Source organism: Macaca thibetana, chromosome X (genome assembly GCF_024542745.1).
Source record: "Macaca thibetana thibetana isolate TM-01 chromosome X, ASM2454274v1, whole genome shotgun sequence".
NCBI classification, from domain to species: domain Eukaryota; kingdom Metazoa; phylum Chordata; class Mammalia; order Primates; family Cercopithecidae; genus Macaca; species Macaca thibetana.
Genome location: NC_065598.1, coordinates 12,408,582 through 12,436,198, shown reverse-complemented (window position 1 = coordinate 12,436,198; position 27,617 = coordinate 12,408,582). Strand labels below are relative to the sequence as shown.

The following is a 27,617-nucleotide window of genomic DNA, read 5'->3' as shown; positions in this document are numbered from 1 at the left end:
TGGGCCTGCCCTCATGAGTAGGAGCCAAAGTTGTGATTACTTTAAAATGCATCTTCTCCATTCAGAACATGCTTCTTGTGTTCTGTTTTCTTCGGTGGCCTGTTCTGGAGAGTTGATCATCTCACAGATTAATCCATCACGATGTGTTAATGGACAGGAGTGATGTGTTAAAGGGCAGGAATGATGTGTTAAAACAACCCTTGAAAGTTTGTAAATTAACTGGGAATTTTAGTTACGATGCCTCAATCCAAAGGCAAAGAAATCAATCATGAGAAATGTAGGCCCAGAAGAGAGATGGGAGTTATAAACTGTTTTATTTAATGCATGTCACCTGTTACTAAGTTCTGTTTGGTGGGCCTCCATCTGGACCTGGTGCAGGGATGTTACCACCATCCCGGGGTGATAGCAGGACAACAACCTAGTTCTGGCTCCCAAAACAGCCCAAACAATCTTCTCAGCAGTGTGGTCCACCTGGACAATGGGCCTCAGATATGGGTTCATGGATATGTTACTACAAACTTCTTTTGCTCAAGTCAACTCATGCAATTCACTGTTATGAAATCCCCTGGAATCTATGCCTCACGGTGTTGTCTTGGCCAGTGAGAAGTAAAGCAGCCATGTGTCATACAAGAGCAATATGGCTTCCTAGTTAGCCGTCTCTGTCTAGTCTTAGCCTCAGTAGTTGCCACTGGCCAGAAGAATATTGAGAGCCATTTTCTGTCTGTGGGAGCCGCTGTCTGGCTCATCTTTGCTCTAGGGATGTCTGAAAACTGTCATGAGGTCCCCAGGACTTCCCATTTCCTTCTGGATTTTACCAGACTATTTTTAGTGAGTGTTCAGTGTGAGACACTGTAACGAGAACCCTCTCAGTCATTTTAAGTCTGAGCTTTTCCAAAACGTTTAATTAATATAAATCCCCAAGAGGGGGCAGTGATAAACATATGAAGACATGCAACCACTGACGTCATGACAAACATGTTAGAAATGAATTACAACCTGAGATTAGGGGAATCTTAAAGACTGAATTAGTGCTTGAAAGTTGAGATAAGTAGAAAGAGTGAATTTGAATGTGGCAGAGAGTCCAGTCAGTGTCACCTAGGGAAGATTCCACGGAGCCAATTTTAGAAGATCATGCTCACTGAAGCAGGTGGGGGACATGTGTGTGAGAGAGACATAGGTTTCCAACCAAAAGTGCACACAAAACCACACCTTCCAAACAGAAGCATCCACCTGCAACAACGGCTGTCTTCTTTTCATTCTTGTACATTGCTTGACACTTGCCGTGGGTGTCTAGAGCCAAAAAGGAAACTGAGAGGGAGGGGGAGGCAAAAGAAGAAAGGAAGGAAAGAAGAAGAAGAAAAAGAAAAACCTGAAACAGTGTGAAACTGACCTATTGTGATTTCATTCTCACTGGCGTGGGTGGCCCCTATGTTACCAGGGCCCTTTCCACACCATCTTATGAGTCTGGGACTTATTTTCTTTTTAACCCTCCTTCTTCATAGCGTTGGTTGGCAGGTGGGTTGTTCTCTTGTTTGCCTTCAGTATATTGTTAACTTGGTGAAATGGATTAATCTTTGTCTTGGTGTTGTCTGAAGCACATCTCTGTTTGAGTCCCCTCAATCACGTTCTTTGATCGTTTCCCTCCCACATAGCTATTGGACTTTGGAGGGTACAAATCATTCCCAGTGTTTCTTAGGGTCAAGGGCTTCACCTTCCAGTAGATGCCAGGAGCAGCATGTGCTATAACTAACTGCTTCTAGAGCACAGCGACCTGAAGCTCCAAGGAGGGATGTGCTCCCACTATCTGTGACTAAGCCTTTCCCATGAATAGTGTTCCTGCTTACTGAGCATGTGCAGCAGAGGCGGAGGAACAATTCCAACCTCAACTCCACCCCCATGTTAAAATTGGGCCATAAATAACTAGCAGGATGTACAACCTGGTCCTCTTGTTCACCCGAGTTAGGATGAGAAGCAGGAAGTAAATAAAAAGCATATCTTATGGGAGGTGGAAAGGCATTATAAATAAGAAGAGTGTGTGTCCTTGCTATCCCCATCACAGCTTCCTTGGAGATGGGCACAAGTTACCCACACTCTCAGGTCGCCACATCCCCTTGCATACTCTATATTCCTTGGTCACATGTAAGAGATGATCTGGACCTAAAAGAGTGTCCAGACAGATGGAGCTGGAAGTAGACCTGCAAATGGGGCCGAGAGATCCTGACTCAGGGTCGGGGCTACAATCAGACTCATCCTCTCTCTCCTCTACAAACTGCAGATACATGTTTTGCCTTTTTCTCATCCATAACATTTGCCCTGCCAAGTGCCTCTCTTGGCTTGGATTCTAAAAATACCAAGTCTTGCTAAGGTGTAGTATCTATCTGAAGAGAAAGGACACTCCCTGGCCAAGTCAAGGTTGAAAGGGGCTTGAACCAACACTTGATGGTGGAAGCAGAATTCATGGAAAATCTGAGAGTCCCTTCTGGGGTGGAACCAACCAGAGGCCAGTCAGCAGAGAAGCCCCACATTCAGAGCTTTGTGGGGACCATCTATGAACAGCTCCAGTCCTACAAAGCTGCACTGAGGGCCCTCAGAAAGTTAAAAGTATGACATGTCAAGATTACCAAAGAATTCTGATAAAAACCATCTGTTAGTGTGCTGTTATTTTCCTATAACAAACCACCGTACTTAACCTCATGTCAAAATACTCTGTGGTTTCTGAGTTGCATTATTTTCATTTTCCCTTCCTCTTGATCCATTTCAGAAAGTGTTTAAGTTGTCTTCAAGTGATTTTAGGTATTTATGTGTTTCAATAGAAGACAATTTATAATGGCGAAAAGCTGATTTTTTAATGCCATTATCCTTGTTCTCACGGAAGAAGAACAGAAACTATGAAACACAATAAAGCTTACAGAAGTTGTGAAACAGTTGACTCCAGCAATTCAATTACCTCTCTATTTATTCCAGAGATTAATTTGGGAATTTGTGACCCTTACTGATTAAATGTCCTTTGGAAATAATTCATTTAGTGTGTACTCACAGGTAAAGTAAAGCCTTTGGCACTGCCACATATGAGGAAAATATGATGTCTTCAATCAAAGGCTTGAACACATGCACGCTGTTTTCCAAATGGCACAAACACCATTGTAGATCACTTCTTCCATGAAATAAAGCAAATTGGTCAGGTTTCAATCTTTGAACTCATGAATTTATACCCAGTTGAAAGTACATGTGTCTTAAGAATGTCTTGGTTCTTTCTGTTGTTTTCTGTTGTTTTTGAATCTGATAGTTGAAGTTCAAAACTGAAGCTTTCTCAATGTGAAGGTCTATAAACTTTGGTTTCTTCTCCCATCCCCCAGCAAAAAATGAAAGGAATCCATATAATTGGCATTCAAATAATTGTCATCTCTGATAAAAGTATAGATAAATACACACTCTCGGAGTCCTCCTTTAGGGCTTACCGTCAAAACCATCTAACATTGCTGTATCAAGCGTGCAGGTATTTACAAATATATGGCATTAGTTAACAAAACAGTTTGAAAGATATTGGATGAGGAAATTTTACTTTGGATACAGTACTTTGCAGTGCAGATAAAAACATTTAAGCAGGTAAATTATCAAAGGTAGAGAATATCACTTTGTATAAAGGCAGATCATTTAAATATTTTTCCATTTGTAGGTGGACCATATCCGTTTATGGTAAGGATGTGTCTTTCTTTCTCACTGTTTCCCTATGGAAGCCAGGAGCAGGCCCAAGGGAAAAGAGCAGGAAGCACTGAAGCAGCAACCACCTGTGTGGTGCCCACACTCGATCTGCACAGAACGGGGCCCTGGATGACACAGAAGCAATTGGTTAAGAAGTTGACTGGGTTTTGTTTGTTTGTTTGTTTTTTGAGACAGAGTCTAGCTCTGTCGCCCAGGCTGGAGTGCAGTGGCACAATCTTGGCTCACTGCCACCTCCGCCTCCCAGGTTCAAGCAATTCTCCTGCCTCAGCCTCCCAAGTAGCTGGGATTATAGGCACCTGCCACCACGCGCAGCTAATTTTTGTATTTTTAGCAGAGACAGGGTTTCACCGTGTTGGCCAGACTGGTCTTGAACTCCTGATCTCGTGATCCACCCGCCTCGGCCTCCCAAAGTGCTGGGATTACAAGCATGAGCCACCGTGCCCAGCCAGTTGACTGGGTTTTTATTTCACTAAACTAACTCTAGTACATTTTGGTCTCATATAGACAGAGCTTGAGCTTTTTTTAAACCCTATTTCTGTATATACCAGTACTTTTTAAGGGTAGAAATGCAGTTCTTCTCAATGTCATGATTGTGTGTATATTTAATCATCACAATTACAGGAGCATCAGAGCCCTGTGTTTTTTACTTGGCACTCCTTTCCCAACAGTATTTTATACAAGAGCTGAGGGGAGAGACTCAAGTGCAAATAGAGACACAGAGACATAGGAAAGAAGACTCAATGCATTATATAAATTCCATCTTTCCAACTCCTGTGACAGATGTTGGTGACTCCCCCGAAATATGGGCAATCTCATTTCTTGAAGAATTTCAAAACACGCTTTTGGTGTGACATACATGAAAACAATTTAAACCACCAGGCATCTCCTTGGTAAGCTAGGCAGTCGTGTTTTGCAAAGAAGGGCTAGACCATTTCCTTGAACACCTGACTATAGGCCACGTGATTGTCTGTGGCCAGGGCGTTCTTTAGACACTGCCAGAAGTATGGGTGAGCCTGCGGGTTTGTTGGCCACTCAAGGACAGAACTCCCACAGAGTCTTTTCCGGAGCTGGAGGAACTTGGACTTCTGAAAGGGCTTCTCAAGAAATATCAAGATAATCACATCAACTTTTTCATCCATGAGCCTCTGATGGGACAAGTAAAATGCTATCTTAAAATTTTCGGTCTTTGCATACTTGTCTGTCATCACAAACACTGTCTTTTTGCTAAGCTGTATGCTCTGGGAAAGGTTTTCCAGAACTGGCTGCCCTGGTAACCAGTCCCTTTCCTCGAGACATAAATTAAAATGTTTCTCTCTTGGGTCTTCCAGTTTGGCCACCAGCTCAGCCAAAACCCACTCTGTCACAGCTAGGTCTTTAGTGTCATACACAATGAAAGCATCATAGCAACAGTCTGGTGATATTAGACGCTGATACCCCTTTATCTTGGCCTTACAGAAATGGTAAATATACCACACATCCCAGAAATAGAGGTGACTTGCTGTCATCATCACCATGAGAAAGAGAGATACAGATATGGAAAGTGAGAACAGAATCAGGTTAGTCAGATCTAACTCACAGGTATACAGATCCAGGGAGATCACACTCTGGCCCTTGTGTGCTCCTGGCCCCACGCAAGTCACGTCTGTGGCCAGGTAAGGAATAGTCACCTCCGTATGGTTAACCCACCAGACAAACCACACAGCATCACAGGTGCACAAAAACCGATTATGATGCAAAAGCAACATCTTCAGATTGTTGAGGACATTTTCTGGGAAGCTGGTCTTTTGGATCATCTGGATTTTATTTGAGCTGAGATCCAGATATCGCAACTGGAAGGCATCTTGTAGAAAATACTTCGTCAGACTCCTGATTTGATTATTCTTAAGAATCAGATTCTTGAGGCTTCTGGAACAGTTGGATAATCTCTCAGGGACAGTCGTCAGTTGGTTGTGGCTGAGGTCCAAAGTTTCCAGGTTCTTTAGATAACGGAGTTTTTCCCAAATGAAAGATTTGAGCCCATTTTTGGCCAAAGAGAGATTCTTTAGATTTGGAGGCATACCATCAAAAACTCCAGAAGGCAAGAAACTTAGGGAATTTTTAGAGATGTCTAATTCCTCTAATTTTAGCAGATTCTTGAATAATTGTAAGTATCTGTTATCACCATCTCTCCATAAAACATCTAAGTGATTTCCTCTGAATTCCAGAGTTCTAAGAGACTCACTCTCCATGGTCCTGCTGGTGGAGGAAGAGATGTCATTGTCGTTCATCATCAGTTTCTGCAGAACCTTTAGGTTCTTGGTAAAGTTTAGCATATGAGTAATTCCTTCTGATTGAAAATAATGGCTATTACTGCTTATATCCAGAACTTCCAATTTGCGAAGCTCTTCAAATGCTGTTGAATGGAGTAAATCAAGCCGGTTGTTGGAGAAGTCCAAATATCTCAGCTCTGCTAAAGGTTGGAATTCACTGCCATTAAGAGTTTGGCTAATGAGATTTCCTGACAAATTCAGGCATTTGAGGAAAGAAAGATGCTGAAAATCAGAGGACTTGATAAAAAATATACTATTTTTACTTAGATCCAAGGTCTGCCCATACTTGTAGCAGCTTTCATTAACAGACGTGAAAGAAGCCTCTTTGTTTTTGAACCTGCAACTCCTTGCATACTTATCATATCTGAAATAATATAATTGTTCCAGGACCTGGGGTTCATAACTTTCTACAGAAGTTCTGGCATTTGAGCAGAAGCCAACTTCACTTGAATCTCCTGAAGGTGATATTTTATTCACTGAAAGATCTATGACTTTCAATCTTTTAAATTGTTTAAACATGCTGAGGTTAGCAATTTTTATAAAGTTAGTACCAAGATCAAGAACTTCAAGATTTTGAAGATTATGTAATGGAGAGAGGTTAAAGCTTTTCAGCTCTTTGAAGACATATCCTCTGATCCGCAGAATTTTCAGGCTTTTCAGTGAAGAAAATGCTTGTGATAGATTCATAGATGCACGATAGACCTGAAGTTCAAAATTGAAAGACAGATCCAATTGGATGAGGTTGGGGAGAAAATGCAGAAATTTGGCATCCCCAATTTCTTTGGCCAAGAAGTTTTGGGACAGATCTAGTTCCTGGAGATTGTTGATGTTCTTAAACCATCTTGGGGGCACATGCTGAAGAGAGTTACTGTGTAGACGTAAAACTTTTAATTCTGTCAGCGCATCAAAAGCATTTACAGGGATCTGTAGGGGAGAATTATTTTTACATGGCGTACAAGGAAATGGGGCATTATAACAACGAGGGCAATTTCCACTTAGGTCAAGAATTTGTAATTGGTTGAGGTTATTAAAATCATCTTCTTGGATTTCTGCAATCATGTTGTTGTAGAGATATAGTTCTGTTAAAGTAGATGGCAAAACAGTAGGGACGGTTGTGACATTGTTATCTTTCAGGGAGAGCACTTTTAACTTTGTCAAGTTTAGGAAGGCATCTTTTTCTATTGAATATGAAACATAACAAGGATTTCGATAATAACAGTTTTGGCCCAGGTAGAGTATTTCTATGTTGGCCAGTTCTGTTAGATTCTCTTTTCTGATGGAAAAGATGTTGTTGGCCTCAAGGCTGAGAAGCTGTAAGCTGGGTGGAAGGCCCTGCGGTATCTCTAGAAGCTGGTTTCCATCCAGGTAAAGGGATTTTAAATAAGTGAGTCCACTAAAGCTTCTGGGTTTAATCTGCAGCCTCCTGGGGCACATGTTGCTTTTTGACCCCAATCGAATAGGTACACAGTTGCATCTGAAATCGATCTCTACCAGATGGACCAGTCTGTGAAAGGACGCTGGGGAGATGTCTGGTATGTGGTTAATGGTGAGGGTGAGGTTCGTAGTGTTGGTGGGAATACCTCCAGGAATTTCTGTCAAATGCTTGTCTGTGCAGTCCACGATCACATGGTTCTTTGAAACATCCAGAGTGACATCACAGGGCAGAGTTTTAGGAAACCATCTAGCCCCAAGGAGTTTGGAAATTAGGATTATGTTAAAAAGGATAAGAATTTGTCTCTTCAGTGTCCACACTGGAAACATCTGAAAGTATAAGAAAGAACAAATCATTGCTCTAAAACATACGAAGAATCAGAATTAAAATTTCCCATTTGCTGCCTCTCTTTTGCAACATTTTAAAAACAAATAATTCAGGCCTTGTTTCCAACTGTCTAAACAGTAGCCCCAACCCCATGACTGTATTTGTCAATTACTGAGATTTGCAATTATTTAGTTACATAGTTAGCTTTTAGCATCTTAGCTTTTTAGCAAAATAGCTTTCAAGATGGTAGAAGCAGCATTTTCCTATTCGTTGTTACATGGAACACTAAAATGACAGAGCCATCGATTCACTGCCAAAGTCTGAAATTTGGAAGGTGAAGAAATGTTAGAATATGGATACACCCAGGAAAAATAACACATGAAGACTTCAGTGCAATTGATGTTGACCCGCTAAACCTGCCCAGGTACACATTACTTGAGTCTTTCAAAATATTTGAGTCTCAGAATATTCTAAGATTCCCATTTTACAAATGAAGACATCACTCAGCAATATTAACTGATTGGCCCAAGGTTACCCAACTAGTAAGTGGCATTTGATTATAAAACATAGATTCATGCCATTCTGGCACTGACATTCTATAATCTGGCTCTCATCTTGGATTGTTTTTGGAAATAATCTTGCAAATTATCCCCTCCAAGGGGATTTTAGGATGAGCATTTTCCCTACACATTGAGTTTACATTACATAAATTTGGAGAGGAGACAGTAATAGAGTCAGGGCACTGACTGGGTGATGCATAATCAGAGGAACCATATAATTGATCCATTAGTATACTTATAAGAGTGAAGTGGGGCTGTTAATAATTACACCAAGACTATAGGCATAAACCAAGTCTGTCAGGCAAACTGCGACATATGGGAACCTACCCATAAAGGTGGTTCTTGTGCATCCAGGTTTAGCATGACAGACACTGGGACCCTAGGGAGAAAGGCCCTAAAAGGGAATATGGGAAGTGCAGAAGAACTTTAATAATCACCTTATTACCTTCAACTGACTCTGCCTTACAGAATACTTTAACCGTGGACTTGCTCTCAAGTTTCAGGATTTCTAGCAACGTCTACTCCAGAACACTGGTTTTAGTTTAGTACTTACACATGGAGTGGTCCAGCCTGTGTCTCTACCATAGGGATCTAGCTCAGTTAATGCTTTTATCTTCCCAAGTGACTGAATCAACCAATCATGTTGATATCTAAGAAACCAAATGCCTACTTCCACCAGATGTGGTGGCTCATGCCTCTAATACCAACGCTTTGGGAGGACAAAGCAGGTGGATCGCTTGAAGCCAGAGTTCAAGACTAGCCTGGGCAACAAAGCGTGAGACCCTCTCTCTACAGAAAAAAAAAAAAAAATTAGCTGGGCATGGTGGCACACACCTGTAGTTCAGCTACTCAGGAGGCTGAGTTGGGAGGACCTCTTAAGCCCAAGAGTTTGAGGTTGCAGTGAGCCGTGATCACACCACTGTACCCCAGCCAGGGTGACAGAGCAAGACTCTGTCTCAAAAGAAAAACAAAAAAAGCCTACTTCCCTTAATTCCTCTAATTGGAGGTAAATAAGCAATTTTTTTCCTCCAATGCAAGATGGCTCAGAAGGGCTTTTTCATGTCTAAAGTTTGTTGGAGTTAGATGTACAAAATTGTCTCTTCTTCTTCTCACCACCCTATCTTTTCCTCCCCATCATTAAAACCATTGAGAGTCCAGTTGACCTCCTTCATTGTTCTTAACATCCTCCTTGGTGTGTGGTTTTAGCTGACATAATATCAACTGAGATCCCTCTACCCTTGGTCTACTCCAAAGCCTCCTCTCTCACTTTCCCAGTCCACCCTATCTATCAAGCTTCCCAAACCTTAATCAATCAGTTTCTTGCTCTGAACTCCTTGAAATTGTTTCCCAGGCTCAAGTGATCCTCCCACCTCAGCCTCCCAAAGTGCTGAAATTACAGTCATGAGGCACTGCACCCGAACTTCTTATTTTATTTTATTTTATTTTTTACAGTATGAGCTGAAGCTTTTTATCATGGCATCCAAAGTCTTCCATAATTTGTCCCCTGTCTACTTGTCTGGCTTACCTGATTGAACTCCTCTACTAGCCTCACTAGTCGATACACCCAAGTTCCCTGACTTGCAAGTCCCTCTGTTTGAAGTCCTCTTCCTTACCATTTTCACCCACCAGAATTCTAATTATCCTTTAAGGCTATGTTTCTCAAAAGGAGCACTCAGATACCTCAGAATATATGGCAATATGCCAGTGGGTACAGGAAGCCCTTAAATAAATATGGTACATCTTTCTAGAGCACCAGTCTTTCTCAGAGATTTAGGAAAAATGTTCACTACTCAGGGAGGAGGGGTTGAGTCAAGATAGGGGGATGGCTATCGTCCCTCATAATAGGATTTTATAGTCCCTGATAATAATATTTGTATAGTTATAGGATCCCAGGCCCTGGACCCAACCCCTGCTATGCTTTTGTCCAAAGACATAATGGGTTCATAGATCCCACTATTAGGAGGCAATTGGTAATGCTGCCCAGAGTGATACTGTAAAGCAGAGAGGGGAGTTGTACTTCAGAGGGGGCCAACATGGATAAGTGACAATCATGAACCAGGTCCCTCTTCCCATCCCATTCTCATGTACCTAAATGAGACCCTGGGAAGAAGTGGGAGGATCGCTGAGTTGAGTTGAAAACATGAAGTGATTGAGACAATAGTCCTCATACCACATTTCCCAGGATGTGCCTAGTTTGAGTGTTTTCGTGATCAGGGAAAATGGAGGCTGTAAAATGAAGGAAGTTTAGTTGTAGAAAAATAAAGTCACCTTCACCAGTGGTGTGATGATAAATGCTTAACAATCAGCTTTCCCTGATTTGTTGTCTTGATTTGTAGCATTTGTCAGTTTCTATAGTGGTAAATATTCCCTCCATGGCCAATTTCAAGTAGGGTCCAGCACACCACTGGCCTTAACACACCTGAGATAATGACTGTGAAATTTTTAGTCTCTACACACTGACATATTATAAATTAGAATGCAAATTAATCAGAAAACCTTCCCCCCCACCACCACTTATTTCTAAACTTTTTTCTCGCACCTGTCCACTTTTCTCTTTGACTATTACCACCTCCCAACTCCAATTAGTCATTAGGTCTCATCTGGACCACTATGCTAGACTCCCAATTGTTCTCTCTGCTCCCCCTTCTCCTCTACAATTCATTCATCAAACAGCATCAGAGTGTTCTTTATAAACCTGAATCAGATCTACTACAATGTCTTCCTATTACACTTTAAATGAAATCCAAAGTCTTTACCACTGCTTATATCAAGGGTGTTCTGACTTCAGCCTACCTCTCTGACCTTGAGTCATCCTTCCCCTCCTTTACCACATATCAGCCATCTGGTCTGTTTTCTGTTCTGCATTCAAGCCAGCCTTGTAACCACCACAGTCTTGGCACTTGCTGTTTCCTCTTCCTGAAATCATCTTTCTCCTCCTTTTCCCACAGCCCGGTCATTACCACCCCTTAGTTGCCTATTCAAGTGACACATCCTCAGAGAGGCTTTCCCTGACCAACTTATCTAAATACCTTCCCATGTAAGAATAGTGATAATAATAGTAATAGTAGTTAACTTAGGTAGCACTTACCATATGCCAGGCATCATTTTAAGTGTTTTCCATATATTAATTCATTTAATCCTCACAGTAATGGATACCACAGGTCTTCAATCCCTTATCCAAAAACTTTGGTGCTACATGTGTTTTGGAATTCAGAATTTTTCAAATTTTAGAAGGTAATATGCTACATGTACCCTAGATTATGTAATACCTATTGAGTCCTGGGGCAGCATTCCATAATGAAACACACAAAATTTCCACAGTGACACATAAGATTGTCCACTCTAAGTGGAATTATTTAAAAAAAAAAAACTCATTTATTCTTTGTTAAAAAGAATAAAGAAAAAATTCAGTTCAGGTCAAGATCTACCCTCAAATGCATTCAGATCATATTATGTTTGCAATCAACTGAGTTAGGACAAAGCTTTTGGTTTAGAGTTTTGGAATTATAGACTATTATCATTATTATTATTATTATTATTATTATTAGAGACTGAGTTTCACTCTTATTGCCCAGGCTGGAGTGCAATGGCATGATCATGGTTCATTGCAACCTCCACCTCCCGAGTTCAAGCGATTCTCCTGTCTCAGCCTCCCAAGTAGCTGGGATTGCAGGTACGTGCCACCACGTCTGGCTAATTTTTGTATTTTTAGTAGAGACGGGGTTTCACCATGTTGGTTAGGCTGGTCTGGAACACCTGACCTCAAGTGAACCACCCACCTCGGCCTCCCAAAGTGCTGGGATTACAGGCATGAGCCACCGCACCTAGCCTAGACCTCTATTATTATCTCCATTTTACAGATGAGTCAACTGAGGCACAGAGAGGTATATGCACTCTGTAATTGACTACCCTGTTTGATTTCAGTCATAGCCCTTACCGCAGTCAGAAATTATCTTGATGATTTATGTTGCTTATTCGTATGATGTATATTCTGTACAAGAATGTAAGCTGCAAGAGGGTACAGCCTTTTGTGGTCTCATGTAAAACAATGCCTGGCACTTAATTAGGACTTTGTTATGTTTGTTAGATACATGAATGAAAGAATGAATGCCTGCATAAATGAATCGTGAAGTAAAGAAAAATGAAAAAAAAATTCTCCTTGGAGTAGTTTCCTTCAGTCTATACCCCCAGACCAAGCACAGGTCAGATTTCTGTCTCTTCTATCTGCCCAGGGATTTCTTGGGGGAAAAGGTTTAAGAAGCTCTGTTTTTATAATGTCTCATTCAAAAACACTTTCTTCAAAAAACCTTCTGGGATCAAACCAGACAGAAGTAATCACTCCCTCCTCTCACCCCTACTGCACTTATTACATGTGAGGTTGTGAAAAGCACTCTGGATGGAGGGTTGGAAGAACTGGGTTCTAGTCCTCTCTTGGTAGTTCATTACCCATATGCCCCTCTGAGGCAGGTTCTGTGCCCAGTAGAAGATTCCCTGCAAAAGAATGATGGACACAGAAACAACAATATGGGACACACTAAGGACCTAGCCAGTGGATCTGGACCAGACAGTGCCCCAACAATTCCTTAGCTAGTAATTGTTCCAACTATCTTGTGAAAAAAGTTTATAATACATGTTAGAATTCTACTGACTCATATTCATTCTTTCATTTGACAGATACATATTGGATACCTACTAGGAACAGGAGATGCAAAGTCTCTGCCCTTAAGGAGCTCAAAATCCTGTGGAAGGGAGAAAAAAAAAATACACGTCTAAAATACAATGCAGAAAGACCATTAGTTCCTTCCAGACAAGATGCTGCCACTTGTATATGTGTAGCTGAACTGTATGTTGTTCTTATTCCAGGTGATAGTTATTGATATTTTTTGGTCCTTAATTTTGGTTTTGAGCCTGAATTTTGATACTCTCAATTCTTTTTTCTCTCCATAGAGTCCAAAGATTGCTACACATATCTCAACATGTTTTCTGCCTTTCTCTCATCTCATAATGACAGAACCTCCATTTGTAGTTGGGCATATATCACTCTGAAAAATAATTATATCTCCCAGACACACTTGCAGGTAAGTGTGGCTATATGACTAAGTGACACCCAATGAAATTTGGATGGAAGTGAGGTGTACAATTTCTGGGACATGTCCTTAAATGGTGGGGCTGTTCCCCTTTCTCCTGTCTACTTCGACCTGGCTTCTTGTAATATGGATGTTGTAGCCAGCCATCTTGGGCAATGCACATGAGAAAAATGAGCTAGGGATGGTACAGCAACCAGGTAGATGACCCAGAGCATCCAGATCCTTCCTTATATGACCTCAGAGAGCAGAGCAGAAATAATGGCTTGGAACTGCTGACTGCCAAGAGTTTATGAGAAATAAAAATATTGTTATGCTAAGCCAATGTCAATTGGATTTTCTATTGCACAAATGCAAACCTAATTTTAACCAGTATAGAATTTGGAAATAAGTTACTGTCCATGAGTGAACCTAAAATATGGGATGCGGATGTCATTAGGCTATTAGCAAGACTCAGATATCAGAGGCTGGAAAGCTGGGTGGCCCATGTTATGCCATCGCAAGGTATCTGATAAAACTGTCACCTATGCTATCTTGGAAGGCAGAACACATGCCAACTGTGACTTTACTCTTAGGGGAAATGATTTGGCAATATTCATAATGATGATGTGTGTTGGTGGCTTCTTACTGTTTTTAGCAGTCTTACAAAAGAAATGAAATAGGACTGAAGTTAGCCAGTCCGCAAGCACGGCTAGAAGGAAATACAGTTTTGCCCTGGCTGCAACTCTACACTTTAAGTTGAGTAAGATATCCTGAATTTTAAGGCTTTGCAGGGTGGAAAAAGCCAACTTCTACTGTAGTTTACCCCAAAATAAAGCAGATTTAATGGATACAGACAAAGTAGCAACTTAGATGAATTAAGTGTGTGCCCATGGGCATTTTCTAAGCACTTCCCATTAAGCATTTTCTAGTAGACAGTGAAAGCCAGTCCAGGGCAAAAAATTTGATTGAAGAGTGTGGCCTTCCCCTTGACTCATGCAGCCTCAGGGTAGTTGATTCAATTGAGAGAGGGGAGCACTGACAAAGCATAGAGTCTTTAGACTTCAGACTGTCTAGAACTACTCTAATGTCATAGTCACATGTGGATCCTTAAATTTAAATTAATTAAAATTCAATCTCTTAGTCACATAACTATATTTCAAAGGCTCAAAAAGCCACATTAGGCTAGTGGCTGCTGTATTCAAGGGTACAGATAGAGGACATTTTCATCATTGCAAGAAGTTTTATTAGATAGCATTGGTCCAGACCAATAAGTCAGCAAACTTATTCTGTAAAGGGCCAGATGGTAAATATTTTAGGCAAAATTGAGGATATTATAGAGGTACTTAAATAACCATTTAGAATGTAACTAATTAGAATAGTAAAACCTGTTCTTAGCTCACAGGTCATTCAACAACAACAACAACAACAACAACAACAACAACAACAACAACAGGTAGTGGAACAGATTTAGCCCATGGGTCATACTTGGCAGACCCCTGGTCTAGACCAAACCTTAGGCTGTGATAAACTTGTGCATGGAATTAATTCTAAGCAAATTCATTCCAAGTCTATATTATTTAATGCTTATCCCAATTCTAAGAGATATGCTCATTTACAATGAGGAAAGTGAAATGAATGCTGAGGTGAGACCTAGGTGATTGAGACAGAGCTGGCACTCTTAGCCACTCTGCTATTCTACTTCTCGAGATGTCAACTCAGTCATTGTCCCTATAGATGGAGAACACTTTGAGGTCCAGAAGCCTTGTTTGTCTTTACATGTACTCCATCATTAGGATGCCCACCACATAGTGAGTGCAAGCTAAATATTTGCTGAGTAAACCAAGGCTTTGAACTTTCTTAAAATCCCATAGAAGACTCACATTATACTAGTATAAATAGTAAGGCTTTTTCCCTGAAGATCAGATTTTCACTAGGTGACAAGGAGAGACCAGGAGGGTTTGGGGCCTCTGAAGGAAGGATTGAAGTGGGGAGCATCCCACAGAAGAAACGAGGATGGTATCATTGGAAGGGCACGGAAAGTGGAGCTGCAGATGGACTCTTTCATAATCCTTTTTCTCAGACGCTCTGTCCCTTTGAACCTGAAACCCCAGTGAAAGCACAGAGCTCATTTGTCTCTTGTAGGAAGAGACACAGTCAGGATGGGGCTGCCCTTGTCCTATGCTCAATAGTTGAGCCCAAGCTCACTGACCCTTGGAATGCTTTATGCCAAACAAAACATCTTTTGGCTCTCCACACCGGCTGCACAGGAAATCTGGAACTCGGAGATACCAGCAAGTTTGCATTCCAAGATCCATGCCAGAAGGAAGATTAACTGCAATGAGAAAGTTGGGCTCTGATCAAGCAGGTGAGGGAAAAAAATGAACTCACTATTTATTAGAGTAGTAAAACCCATTCTTAGCTCACAGGTTGAAAAAAAAAAACAGGTGATGGGACAGATTTAGCCCACAGGTCATAGCTGGCAAACCTCTGGTCTAGACCAACCCTTAGGCTGTGTTAAACTTGTGAACGGAGTTAATTCTAAACAAATGAACAAAGCATTTCTAGATTTATTTAAAGAGAAAGTATACCTAAAAGATCATCTAGAGAAGATGACTTAAAAGTGTGAAATATTCCTTTATTCCAATGGAAATTTCCTTCAGTGTAGAAATTTCTCCTTTCAAGCCATTGGAAAGGACCTGCTTCAGACTTAAGCTGGAACCTTAGCTTCAACTATCGTTATTTTGAGATTTAAGGGTTCAGCAACAAGCCAAGTCTGTTTTTCCATCTGATACAAGTAATCTATCTTATTTTATTTTGCTTTGGGGTTTTTTTTTTCTTTGTAATGATTGCCTAAAGACACACATCTTTTAGTAATTTGATTTGTAAAATAGCATAGTGTACCATGATATAGGCCTGACTTTGGTAATGAATCATAGCTAATTACACATGCAAATACGCTGGGTAAATTTGGATGCTCAATTAGCAAACTAATTATTATAAAAATGGGAATGGGTGATTTTATACACACAGGTGTTTCTATTTTCTCAATATATCATCTCTTTAGTTAAAATGGAAAATATAGAATTTATATTGAACAGCCATCAGACCATGATTTGTGTGTTTTTTAAAATAATGGCTGCCTTTTATTACTTATGGTGTGCCAGGTTCTAAGGCAGACTTGTTTATATTACATCATTGATCCCTCATACTGAAGTTGAAAGGCCATACAAATATTCTCATTTTATTGATGTGGAAGCAGAGATCAGACAGGCAATTTCAAACCAAGATTCAGACTCATTGTTGACCAATTCTATTCAAGTTGCCTCACACAGTTACAGCAAATGCACTTGGTATAATGTGTGTCTGCATTTTGATTAATTTCCTTTTCAGTTCAAGGATTCTTGGTACTCTAATGCTTCTATTTTGTGCCACTTAGGGGTTTTGGGAGATAGATAAATTGGTTTGTTTTTATAAGAAAAATTTGCAAGTATTAAAAAATGGTGGCTGGGCATACTGGCTCACACGTGAAATCCCAGCACTTTGGGAGGCCAAGGCAGGAGGATCACCTGAGGTCAGGAGTTTGAGACCAGCATGGCCAACATTGTGAAACCCCATTTCTACTAAAAATACAAAATTAGCCGGGCATGGTGGCTTGCACCTGTAATCCCAGCTACCCGGGAGGCTGAGGCAGGAGAATTGCTTGAACTCGGGAGGCAGAGGTTGCAGTGAGCTGAGATCACACCACTGCACTCCAGCCTGGGTGACAGAGCAAGACTCTGTCTCCCCCGCCCAAAAAAGGCGTATTTATGTTTTGAGTGGGACCAACTTGAGGGAGAAAAAAGAAAGATATTTTTAAGATTTTTCTTAATGAATTGCATCCAATGTCCATTGTATTAGTCTGTTCTCATGCTACTAATAAAGACATATCCGAGTTTGGGTAATTTATAAAGAAAAAGAGATGTAATGGACTCACAGTTCCACATGACTGAGGAGGCCTCACAATCATGGTGGAAGGTAAAGGAGGAACAAAGGTATGTCTTACATGGCGTCAGGCAAGAGAGCGTGGGCAGGGGAACTGCCCTTTATTAAACCATCAGATCTCATGAGATTTATCCACTATCATGAGAACAGCATGGGAAAAACCTGCCCCCATGATTCAATTACCTCCCACCAGGTCCCTCCCATGACATGTGGGGATTATGGGAGCTACAATTCAAGGTGAGATTTGGGTGGGGACACAGCCAAACCATATTATCCAGCAATGTTACGTTAGGGCAGTTTGTAAATTTAGAAATTTAAAGGCACATTGAGCTTTACCTCCATAATGAATTATATGCTCACACAGTCATTCAACAAACATTATTGAGAATCTACTCTGTGCAAGGTACTGTGCTAGATAAAGTAGGGAAATCATGATGAGTCAAACACCATTGCTGCTCAATTAGGAACCAAATACATCTGCTGCTCTATCATCAGAAGTTGTGTGTATCTCTTGAGTACAGAACTCTCTCTCTGCTGTCAGGGAAATCTATGGTGAGAAAAAACAATATATTGTGGGGCAAGGGCTAAATCAAGCCTAAAGGTGACACTGCTTTCCCACTCTTCAAACAAAAGTTTGAATAAACAACTCTTCAAGGTGGCAAAACCTATCCACCTGGATGCACTATTTTGATGGCAAGACTGAAGACCAGATTCAAGATTGAATTTTACTGATTTTAGATCTGTATTAGATTCCTACCATAATGTTTACAGTTGTAGAAATCTGATTACTAACAGGAAAAAAATTTATCAAGCTGTTTTTAACTTCACGCTTTCCAAATAGCATTTTTATCTTCAAAACTTTGTAAACTTGCAAGAGATGTCTGGTTGCAATCAGAGGAGTGAGAAGGACATGTGTATAACTGGGAACTATTAGATAGCAAAAATGAGGAAGTGAAGGTAAGCGGTTTGTGTCTTGCGACAAGTTAGAAGACTGGGATTAGTCTGATTTCTCCTCGTGTTTATTTATTTTCGGGGTTAGTACCATATGAACTGAAAGTCAGATTTGTTTTCAGTCTCTCTGTCTGCTACAGGGCTACCAACTGAATTATCCTGAACCTTGACTTTCTCATCTACAAACACTGGAGTTTAGCTAACTGACCTTAATGGTCCTTTTCTATTGTGCTTATTCTATGGCTCTAATGGTTGGTGTAGAGCCCCCTGAAACTTATCTGCCAGGGTCTGTCCTCAGCTGGGAGTCTTCATAACCCCCGGAACCTCAGGCTGCTACTGTTTCAAAATGGTCCATGCAAAACTTCAAACCACCATAAACCTTCTAAGAATTCCACAGAGGGAGGAAAAAAACAACTAGTACATGTTTTGTTTTTCTTTAAAGTAAGCATTATATGTCTTATTTATTTATTTATTATTTATTTATTTATTTATTTTGGACAGAGTCTCACTCTGTTGCCCAGACTGGAGTACACTGGCCGGATCTTGGATCACTGCAATCTCGGCCTACCTGGTTCAAGTGATTCTCCTGCCTCAGCCTTCTGAATATCTGGGATTACAGACACCCGCCACCACTCCCAGCTAATTTTTGTATTTTTAGCAGAGACAGGGTTTCACCATGTTGGCCAGGCTGGTCTCGAACTCCTGACTTCAGGTGGTCTGCTTGCCTCGGCCTCCCAAAGTGCTGGGATTACAGGCAAGAGCCACTATGCCTGGCCTTATATGTCTTTATATAAAACTATTGTATTAGTTTGATTCAGCTCTCTGAAATACTAAGAATGGGAAGAATTACATGACAATCCATTGATTTGAGAGAATGGTTAAAAATGGGAAGTTACCAATAGTAAAATATCAAATGTCCCTTAAAAAGAATGTGGTAGAGCTGTGGGTATTGACATAAAAAGCTATGCATGATCTACTATTAAGTTACAAAAACTAAAGGGGATTTTAAAAGCAGCATTGAAATAACATATAGCATATAATGCCTTTATTATAAATATATATGCATATATTTGTATTTGGAGAGAAAAGTAGGAAAGAATACACAAGAAACCTTTAACAGCAATTTCTTCTGGGCAGTGGTATGAAGGGACCTTCCCTGGGGACACAGGGACTTCTATTTTTATGTTATACCCTTCTCTACTCTTTGACTTTTTAACATAAGAATATATATATATATATATATATTTTTTTTTTTTTTTTTTTGAGACAGAGTCTCGCTCTGTCGCCCAGGCTGGAGTGCTGTGGCCGGATCTCAGCTCACTGCAAGCTCCGCCTCCCGGGTTCCCGCCATTCTCCTGCCTCAGCCTCCCGAGTAGCTGGGACTACAGGCGCCCGCCACCTCGCCCGGCTAGTTTTTTGTATTTTTTTAGTAGAGACGGGGTTTCACCGTGTTAGCCAGGATGGTCTCGATCTCCTGACCTCCTGATCCGCCCGTCTCGGCCTCCCAAAGTGCTGGGATTACAGGCTTGAGCCACCGCGCCCGGCCAAGAATATATTTTTTAATTAAAACTTTTAAAATCAAATTACAGAGGAAATAAAACCTCATCATAACAATGTAGAAGGAAATTGTGAAAAAGGAAAAATTCAACAAGTACTTATTGATGTCTGCAACATGCCAGGTACTCTTCTAGGTGTTTGGGACATCAGCAGACAAAATAGAAAAGATTTCCACTCATCTGTAGCTTATGTTCTCTAAATAATAAGCACAACAATATATAACTGTCAGAAGTGATATTGCATGTCAAGTGATAAGTGTTACTGAAAAAGAAAACAGGGCAGAGTGAAAAGGATCAGGAATGTGGAGTAGGAATGTGATGATAAATAGGGCGGCTTGGATAGGCATCATTAAGAAGTTGATATCTAAACAAAGACCTCAAGGAAAGGAGAAAGTCATCCATATAGACATCTAGGGGAAATGCATTCCAGACAGATGAATTAGCCTAGAGCAAAGGCCCCAAGGTGAAAACATGCTGGAATATTCACAAAAATGGCAACGAGGCCAATATTGCTGAAGCTGGGGGAGTAGGAGAACAATAGGAGATGAAGTCAGAGAGGGAGTGTCCCCAAGCATGTTGGGCTTTCTCTACCATTCCATGGAAGGTGGTCTCTGCTCTGGGTAGAATGCAGATGCATTGCAAATTTTTGAGCTGATAGTCAGTTGGTCTGACTTACATTTGAGAAGGATGCTGCTGGCTGCTGTGTTGAGAATAGACAGTGAGGGGCAAGGGTGAAAGCAGGGAGACTAGTCGAGAGGCTATTACAGTCATTCAAGCAGAAGTCCCAGGTGGCAGTGCTGGAGGGGCAAGAACCGGCCGAACACCAGATATGTTTTGAAGGCGTAGCTAAATAAAATATGACTTCAAAGTTCTTGGAAGAATGTAAAGAGAGGGATTAGAGACAGCAAACATTTCTAGGAGGTTTCCTGTCAAGAGGACCAAAGACATGGTGGGTAGTTCACAGGCAATACAGATTTCACCTTGCGCGTACTGGCACACACACACTCTCTCTCTCTCTCTCTGTTTCTCCCTCTCTCCCTTCCTCTCCCCCACTTGCTTTGGAGTCCTGAGTCATCACCCTTGTAAGACGCCTGGCTATACAACAACCACCATATCAGGGAGACCACATGGAGACAGAGACACCTGAGGAGCTGAAGCTGCTCCGGCACCTAGCTGTTGCGTCTCCCAGCCCAGGCATCAGATCTGGAGAGTGAGTCTTCAGGTGACTCTAGTCGCAGTCACCGCCTAATTGCCACCTCAAGAGAGACCCTGTGGGAGAGCTGCCTAGTGAGTCCAGTCAACTCCTGGACCCATGACAGAAAGCAGTATATGATTGTTGTTGTTTGAAACCATTGCATTTTGAGGTGATCTCTTATGCAGTGATAGGTAACTGGAGCAGGAGTCAGGCAGGACATATGGGAGCAGATGGTCTAGGTAGGTACATAAGGGGGAGAAAGAGTAGAAAATAGAGAGTCCCCCAAGAGGGTTGGAGAGTTTTCTGGATGGAGAAGTAGAGTATGATTGCAATAAGGAATTCCCCCACCCACCACACCCCAGCAAAAGAAACCCTCACCTTTCTGTATGAATCGGCATACATGCCCCTAACAGTCTATTATATATTCTTTGCATAGCTGTTATCTGGCTACGATAGATTATTTTCAGCAGAATTCTTGGCAAAAGGAAATTTATCTTCATATGAGACCATTTGAGGCCTGGGGAACACTTGCGTTTTTATAGTAAGTTAAGAAGGATTTGCTGCTCTCCTGACTTCACTCTTTTACCCAACTAACCAACCAGTCAGAAAGGTCCCTGGGCACCCCCTGGGCTACAACATGCCAGCCCTGAGAGGACCACAGCCCCATACACTCAGCTGTTCCTCCAAGCAACTTTCAAGATCACAGGGCAGGAAAAAGCCAAGTTGCCTGAGTTTAAAAGGAAATGTTGGGATCTGCATTTCTAAGAGAAAGAGTTGCTTGAGCCAAAATGTGTGAGCGAGGGGCTTTCTGTGATGGCTGGGAGCCTGCAGCCGGGGTCTGGGAGAAACCAGAGGGGATGGCTGCCTGGCTGAAGAAAACTGAGAAAGGGCACGGAAGAAGTAAGCAGTGGGGGGGCGATTGCTGGAAACCCTTGCCCTCAAATTCATTGACTTTTTGCCATGTTTATATCACACTGAACTGTTTGGTAACTAGAGATGTGTTGTGTATGTCTCCCTAGAGAATAACCAAGCACTGTGAATAAGAGAAGCTGCTGAAACGCTATTCATTTTATAGACAGAGCCTCTGCTAGGAATTTCCCAAATAGATTTATTAACAAATATCCCCTATTTGTGAATTTTGAAATATTGTTAATTTTAGTTTAATCTCTGTAAAGTACAAATGCCATGAATATCAGTTTCATTATGTCACCAAAACATTTAAGTACTAAGATGTAAACCACTTGCTTTTTTTAAAAAAAGGAGAGAATTATCATTTGCTTCCTATCATTTTAGCCCAACAGACTTAGTTTTCAAATTAAAAGAATAAAAGGATATAAAGTTGTCTTACATAAATTAGGAACTCAACAGCTATTATGCATCACAACAGTCACCAAAGACCATAGGACTCTCCAACTTATTTGACCTTATACCTTATCCTCTTGTTTTCTGTAAGCCACAGACTGACATACTTTTTCTGTAAAGGGCCAGTTAGCAAATGGTTTAAGCTTTGCAGGCCATCGGGGTCTCTGTCACACTACTCAACTCCTTGAATAGTTTCCCATCGTAGTGCAAAAGCACTTATCAACAATACGTAAACAAATATTCAAACAATAAAGCTATTTGTAAACACTGAAACTTGAATTGAATATAACTTTTACATGTCACAAAATAGTAACTTTGCTTTGATATTTTTCAGTCTTTTAAAAACAATTTAAAAAACAAAACAATCTTAGCTCATGAGCTGTACAGCAGGTAGGATATAGCCCATGGGCTATAGTTTGCCAACCCCAGCCCTAAACTTTGGTGAGTTTCGGGGATATACATTATTTATTCTTGGAGTGCAAAGGTACTGGCTGGTTAATCTGTAATTATGATTTTTAATTTTAGTACAGCATTCCAAATTTTTAAATAATCAGATTGTATTAATTTAATAAATAGATTATTTAATAACTGTTTTTTTAGCCATAAAGAAATTTCCTATAGGTTAAGAGCAGAATAATGTTTTTACTTTTAAATTTGCTGAACTACTATTGACATTTTGGGAGATGTTCCCTTCTGATAGTAATTTCCCATCCCTGCATCTATTTCATATGGTGAGAAGCATTGTAGTAATATCCAAGGCTTTGTCAATACAAAAATTTGGTTTTAAATCCTTGTTCTGTCATGTAAGAGCTCTCTTTCATAAATCACTTGGCCTCATGAACCTCTGATTTGCTAACTGTAAAATGGTTATAAAGTAGGGATGTTGAGTGAAATTAGAATATGCAACACATGTGTTTATGTAAACCATCATCACAGATTATCCAACATTTAGTAAGCATCTAGTATTTGTCTAGCAGGTAAGTAAAAACATCAGGAATACATGGCACTTATCAATTTGTAGTTTGCTTTTTTAATTTAACATTATACCATGAGTGCTTTCTTAGGTCATTCAGTATTATTTTTAAAAACATGATTTGATGATTACATAATATTCCATTTAATGAGTGTACTACAATTAATTCACCCCTTCCCAACATGGGACATGAGATTTTTTTTTTTTTTTTTTTGCCTGGTTGCACAGACTATCTTCGTAAATAGTTTCCCATGTACATGATCACTTCTTTTTTTTTTTTAATTATTTTATTGTTTGTTTGTTTTAAGTTCTGGGGTACATGTGCAGGATGTGCTGGTTTGTTACATAGGTAAACGTGTGTCATGGTGGTTTGCTGCACAGATCAACCCATCACCTAGGTATTAAGCCCAGCATGCATTAGCTTTTTTCCCTAATGCTCTCTCCTGCCCCACCCTCCCCCAACAGGCCTCAGTGTTACTCCCCTCCCTGTGTCCATGTATTCTCATTGTTTGGCTCCCGCTTATAAGTGAGAACATGCAATGTTTGGTTTTCTGTTTCTGTGTTAGTTTGCTGAGGATAATGGTTTCCAGCTTCATCAATGTCCCTGCAAAGGACAGGATCTCATTCCTTTTTATGGCTGCATAGTATTCCATGGTGTATGTGTACCACATTTTCTTTATCCAGTCTCATGGTCGCTTCTTTAAGAAGAGTTCCTAAAAGTGTAATCTTTAGATCAAAGGATCTGACATATGACTCAATACAGTTGAATATTTTTCCTGTGCTTTTTTGCCTTTTGAATTTCTTATATTGAAAATTATTTTCATGTCTTTTCTTAGAAGAGATATACTATTTCCCCTTTGTACTTGAGTAGGAAGCCATCATATCCAGCCTCACCTTTATTGTGTGTGTGCTGGGCTTGGTCTAGGAAGAACAGAAGAGTCTTCAGCACAGCTTTCAGAGCCACCCAAGCTCCTTAACCTCTCAAAGCCCCAGTTTCTTTATTTCTACCTCATAGGGCTACTTTGAGACCAAAATAGAATCATGTGTATCTAGCCCTCAGCATGATACTTGAGTGATCAAGAAATGTGGGCTCTCTGTATTACTATCATTCCCATTATGCCACCCCTCAAAGGGCAAAGACAGATGTGGGCATAGGTTTGCATTAAAATAGACATCTGGGTTTCTAGGAAATGAAACCATAAGCAGTTGTTTCCTTTGTAACAGTAGCCCCATGGTTAATGCTTCATTAGATCTTTGACACAAAATGAGCCTAGGAGCCAACATTCAGATCTACAATGTGTCTGATTTAAGTGACAAAATAATTTCAGAAAAAGGCCATTGATATCTTTTTCCGAGTAAGTTTTGGCATACCTAATAACTCATACTTGCATCATACCACTTGCAAATGACTTGAAAAATAGTCTATTATTTGAGCCTCACAGTGGCCCTGGAAGGCAACTGGGGAGGGATTCTAATGCCTATTTTGTAGTCAGAGAAATTGAGTTTCAGAGGACTTTGATGACAGGCACAAGACCCCTCAACTAGTGACTGGAAGAGCCAGCGCTGACAGACTCTCCTTAATTCAACTTAATCAGGCTCCACTACACCCCTAAGCTTCAGCCTTTGGGCTTCATGTCCATCTTTGCATTGCCCAGTTTAAGCAGAAATCCTGCTAAGTCATTTTATTGATAATCCACTCCTCTTGGTATGTGATCACCCTCAATATCTGATCAAATTCCTCATCCCCCACCATCCCCAGGTGAGGTCTGATCACCCTGGCCTGTCTTCAGCAAGAATCCTGTCAGGTCGGTTTAGCCAGAATCCCTTTTACCCTTGATGTTTCCTCTTAGTAATTTTCCATCCACTGACCCACACTCTACTCCTTGGCCAGAAATCTTTACTGGTCTTTGGCTGTATTCAGAATTGAGCCCCTTTCTATACTGAGGTCTCTTTCCACCGATTGCAATAGTCCTGAGAGTATCTTTATCTACTGTTCGAATTTAGTTTTCTTTGACAGCACTCAAGCCCGGGGATTTCCCGTATTTTATTGCTATGAGCCTGTCTACACACTTTCATCCACACAGTCATTCAGACAACACCATATGCTGGAAAAAGCACAAAGTAACTTCAGTAATTCAGTGATTTGTTATGGCTTTAAAGCCAAAAATGTAAGCTGAAGAAATGAGATCCATAGAAACCATGCCCCCAATTCAAACATCTGCTGCTCCTCCCCACAGCACATATTTAATTCTTGTAGGAAGTTGGACAGAGCAAGCATTGATTAATCTGAAATTGTGAAATGCCCCCTTCATTAATGCCAATTATGAAATATCAGGAAGCACTTTCCCCCAGCAAATAACCTAAGTACAGATTCTTCAACATTGCTCTTGCCAGCTGGTTTCAGTTGTTTCCACAAAGATTACAGATAACACTTTTTAAGGTTCTCTGAGCTGTTCTTACCATTTTTAGTCTTCTTCCAGAATGGAATGTAGAGGTCTGGTTGAAGAGAGCAGAGCATGAGAGGTGCCAAGATCAGCTTGAGATGGACCCAATAGCATCAACTAAGAGAAAGAGAAGATATCAAACTTTACATTTCAAAGACAGCAAAATACTGTAGCTTAAAGACATGCTGCGATCATTGCTTTAAAATGCACTTGAAACATCTATTTACAGTATTTACTTCCTCGAAGTTAGGTAGACTGGAGACATATTCCAGAAAACCATTTCTAACGTTACTAAAAGTCTAACTTTATCTTTGAAGAATTGACATTTTAGACTACCACATTTTTTATTTATATTCTAAAAAAAATTTTGTGCATATGATTTCAGTTCCCTCTCCTCTCCTCCCCACTTCCTTATAACAGCACATACATCTACCTACTTAAATTATCTATATGTGTTCCAATGTTTAAAATACCTTTCTTGATGGTATGGAGTGATCCTAATCTCGAGTCTTCTGAGATGAAGTGATGGGTGGCAGGAAGTATAGAGTCACAAAGACTCCAGGCAGCCAGCCCTGGAGTTTCCAACTACAAAGATCAGGTCGGGGGGCGGGGAGAGGAGAGATTATTTAAGCCACCCCAGATATGGGCTTTGCAAAAGCACCGGGTTCCTCTTATTTCTACCACCACTACTGGGGCAATGTCTTGTCTAAATCCAAACAACCCTATAGACCAAACTTCTTTCATTTTTATAGCAGGGTTTCTCGCCCTCAGCACTATTTACATTTTTGACCAGATAATTCTCTGTTGCACCGTAGGATGTTTGGTAGCATCCTTGCTCTATACCCACTAGATGCCAATAGCACTGCCCCCTTCCAGTTGTGAGAATCACAGATGTCTCTAGACATTGCAAACTATCCCCTAAGGGGCAAAAACACCTCAGATTGAGAACCACTGTTCTATAGATATATTGCAGACATATCTAAATTTACCTTATCCTGTCTTAGACCCAGCTGGAGAGGATGCTGGTTTTTAAGCACTGGCAAAGCTACCAGTTGGTTCATTCATTTTCCTTTAAAAAAGTTCAGCTGCATTCGCTTCTCACAGTGTGGGCCCCAAGAGAATTGTTCCCTTCTTAACTGATTATTGGACATTTTGTAGGTAGAGCCAAAATACGGTAGTTATGTTTAAAGTTCTTTAATCTACATAGTCCACATGGAGAGAATTTGGATGATGTAGAGTGTGGCATGGGGACATCTGAGGATAATGATCAGGGTTAACATATACTGGGCTGAAAAGTCAATGGTGCGATAGAGCAGCTCAAAAACCAGATACAGTAATAAATGACATTTATTGAGGGTTTGTTATGAGCCAGACACTGTTATGACTTTATATGTATTATCTCATTAAATACTAAAACTATATAACATAGAGATCTTATTACCCATTTTTTACAAATACTGGAATTCATAACAGAAGAAATATTGGATTTGCCTCAAGTCACATAGCAAGTTATACCCACGCAGGCAGTAAAAACCAAATGTCTCCTTATTAAACCACTCTGCTATGCAAATGATCTGTAAAAATCAATAGTTTTCTCATACATAAATAATTACTGATCCAAATTGGTAATAGAAGAAGAGATTCCATTCAAATCAGTGAAATCTGAAATGCTTTGGAAGAAAACTGATGGGAAATGCACAAGAACTAAGGTGGTGGGGGGAGGATGGGGACTATAATG

The 27,617-nt window shown here is 40.6% G+C and overlaps 1 protein-coding gene across 2 annotated transcripts; it reads right to left on the bottom strand.

Moving 5' to 3' along the window:
• Positions 1-882: 882 nt before the first annotated feature.
• TLR7 (toll like receptor 7) lies at positions 883-26,537 on the bottom strand. Of its 2 annotated transcripts, XM_050777259.1 has the most exons (3): positions 26,353-26,537; positions 25,896-25,996; positions 883-7,793 (listed from the first exon to the last, which is right to left on the bottom strand). In XM_050777259.1, exons 2-3 carry the CDS (start codon positions 25,896-25,898, stop codon positions 4,647-4,649), a joined length of 3,150 nt encoding a protein of 1,049 aa, XP_050633216.1. In that variant the 5' UTR covers positions 25,899-25,996; positions 26,353-26,537; the 3' UTR covers positions 883-4,646. The 2 variants fall into 2 exon arrangements, with proteins under 2 accessions (XP_050633216.1, XP_050633217.1); XM_050777260.1 differs by lacking the exons at positions 25,896-25,996; positions 26,353-26,537 and adding an exon at positions 13,045-13,197.
• Between the last annotated feature and the right edge of the window lie 1,080 nt (positions 26,538-27,617).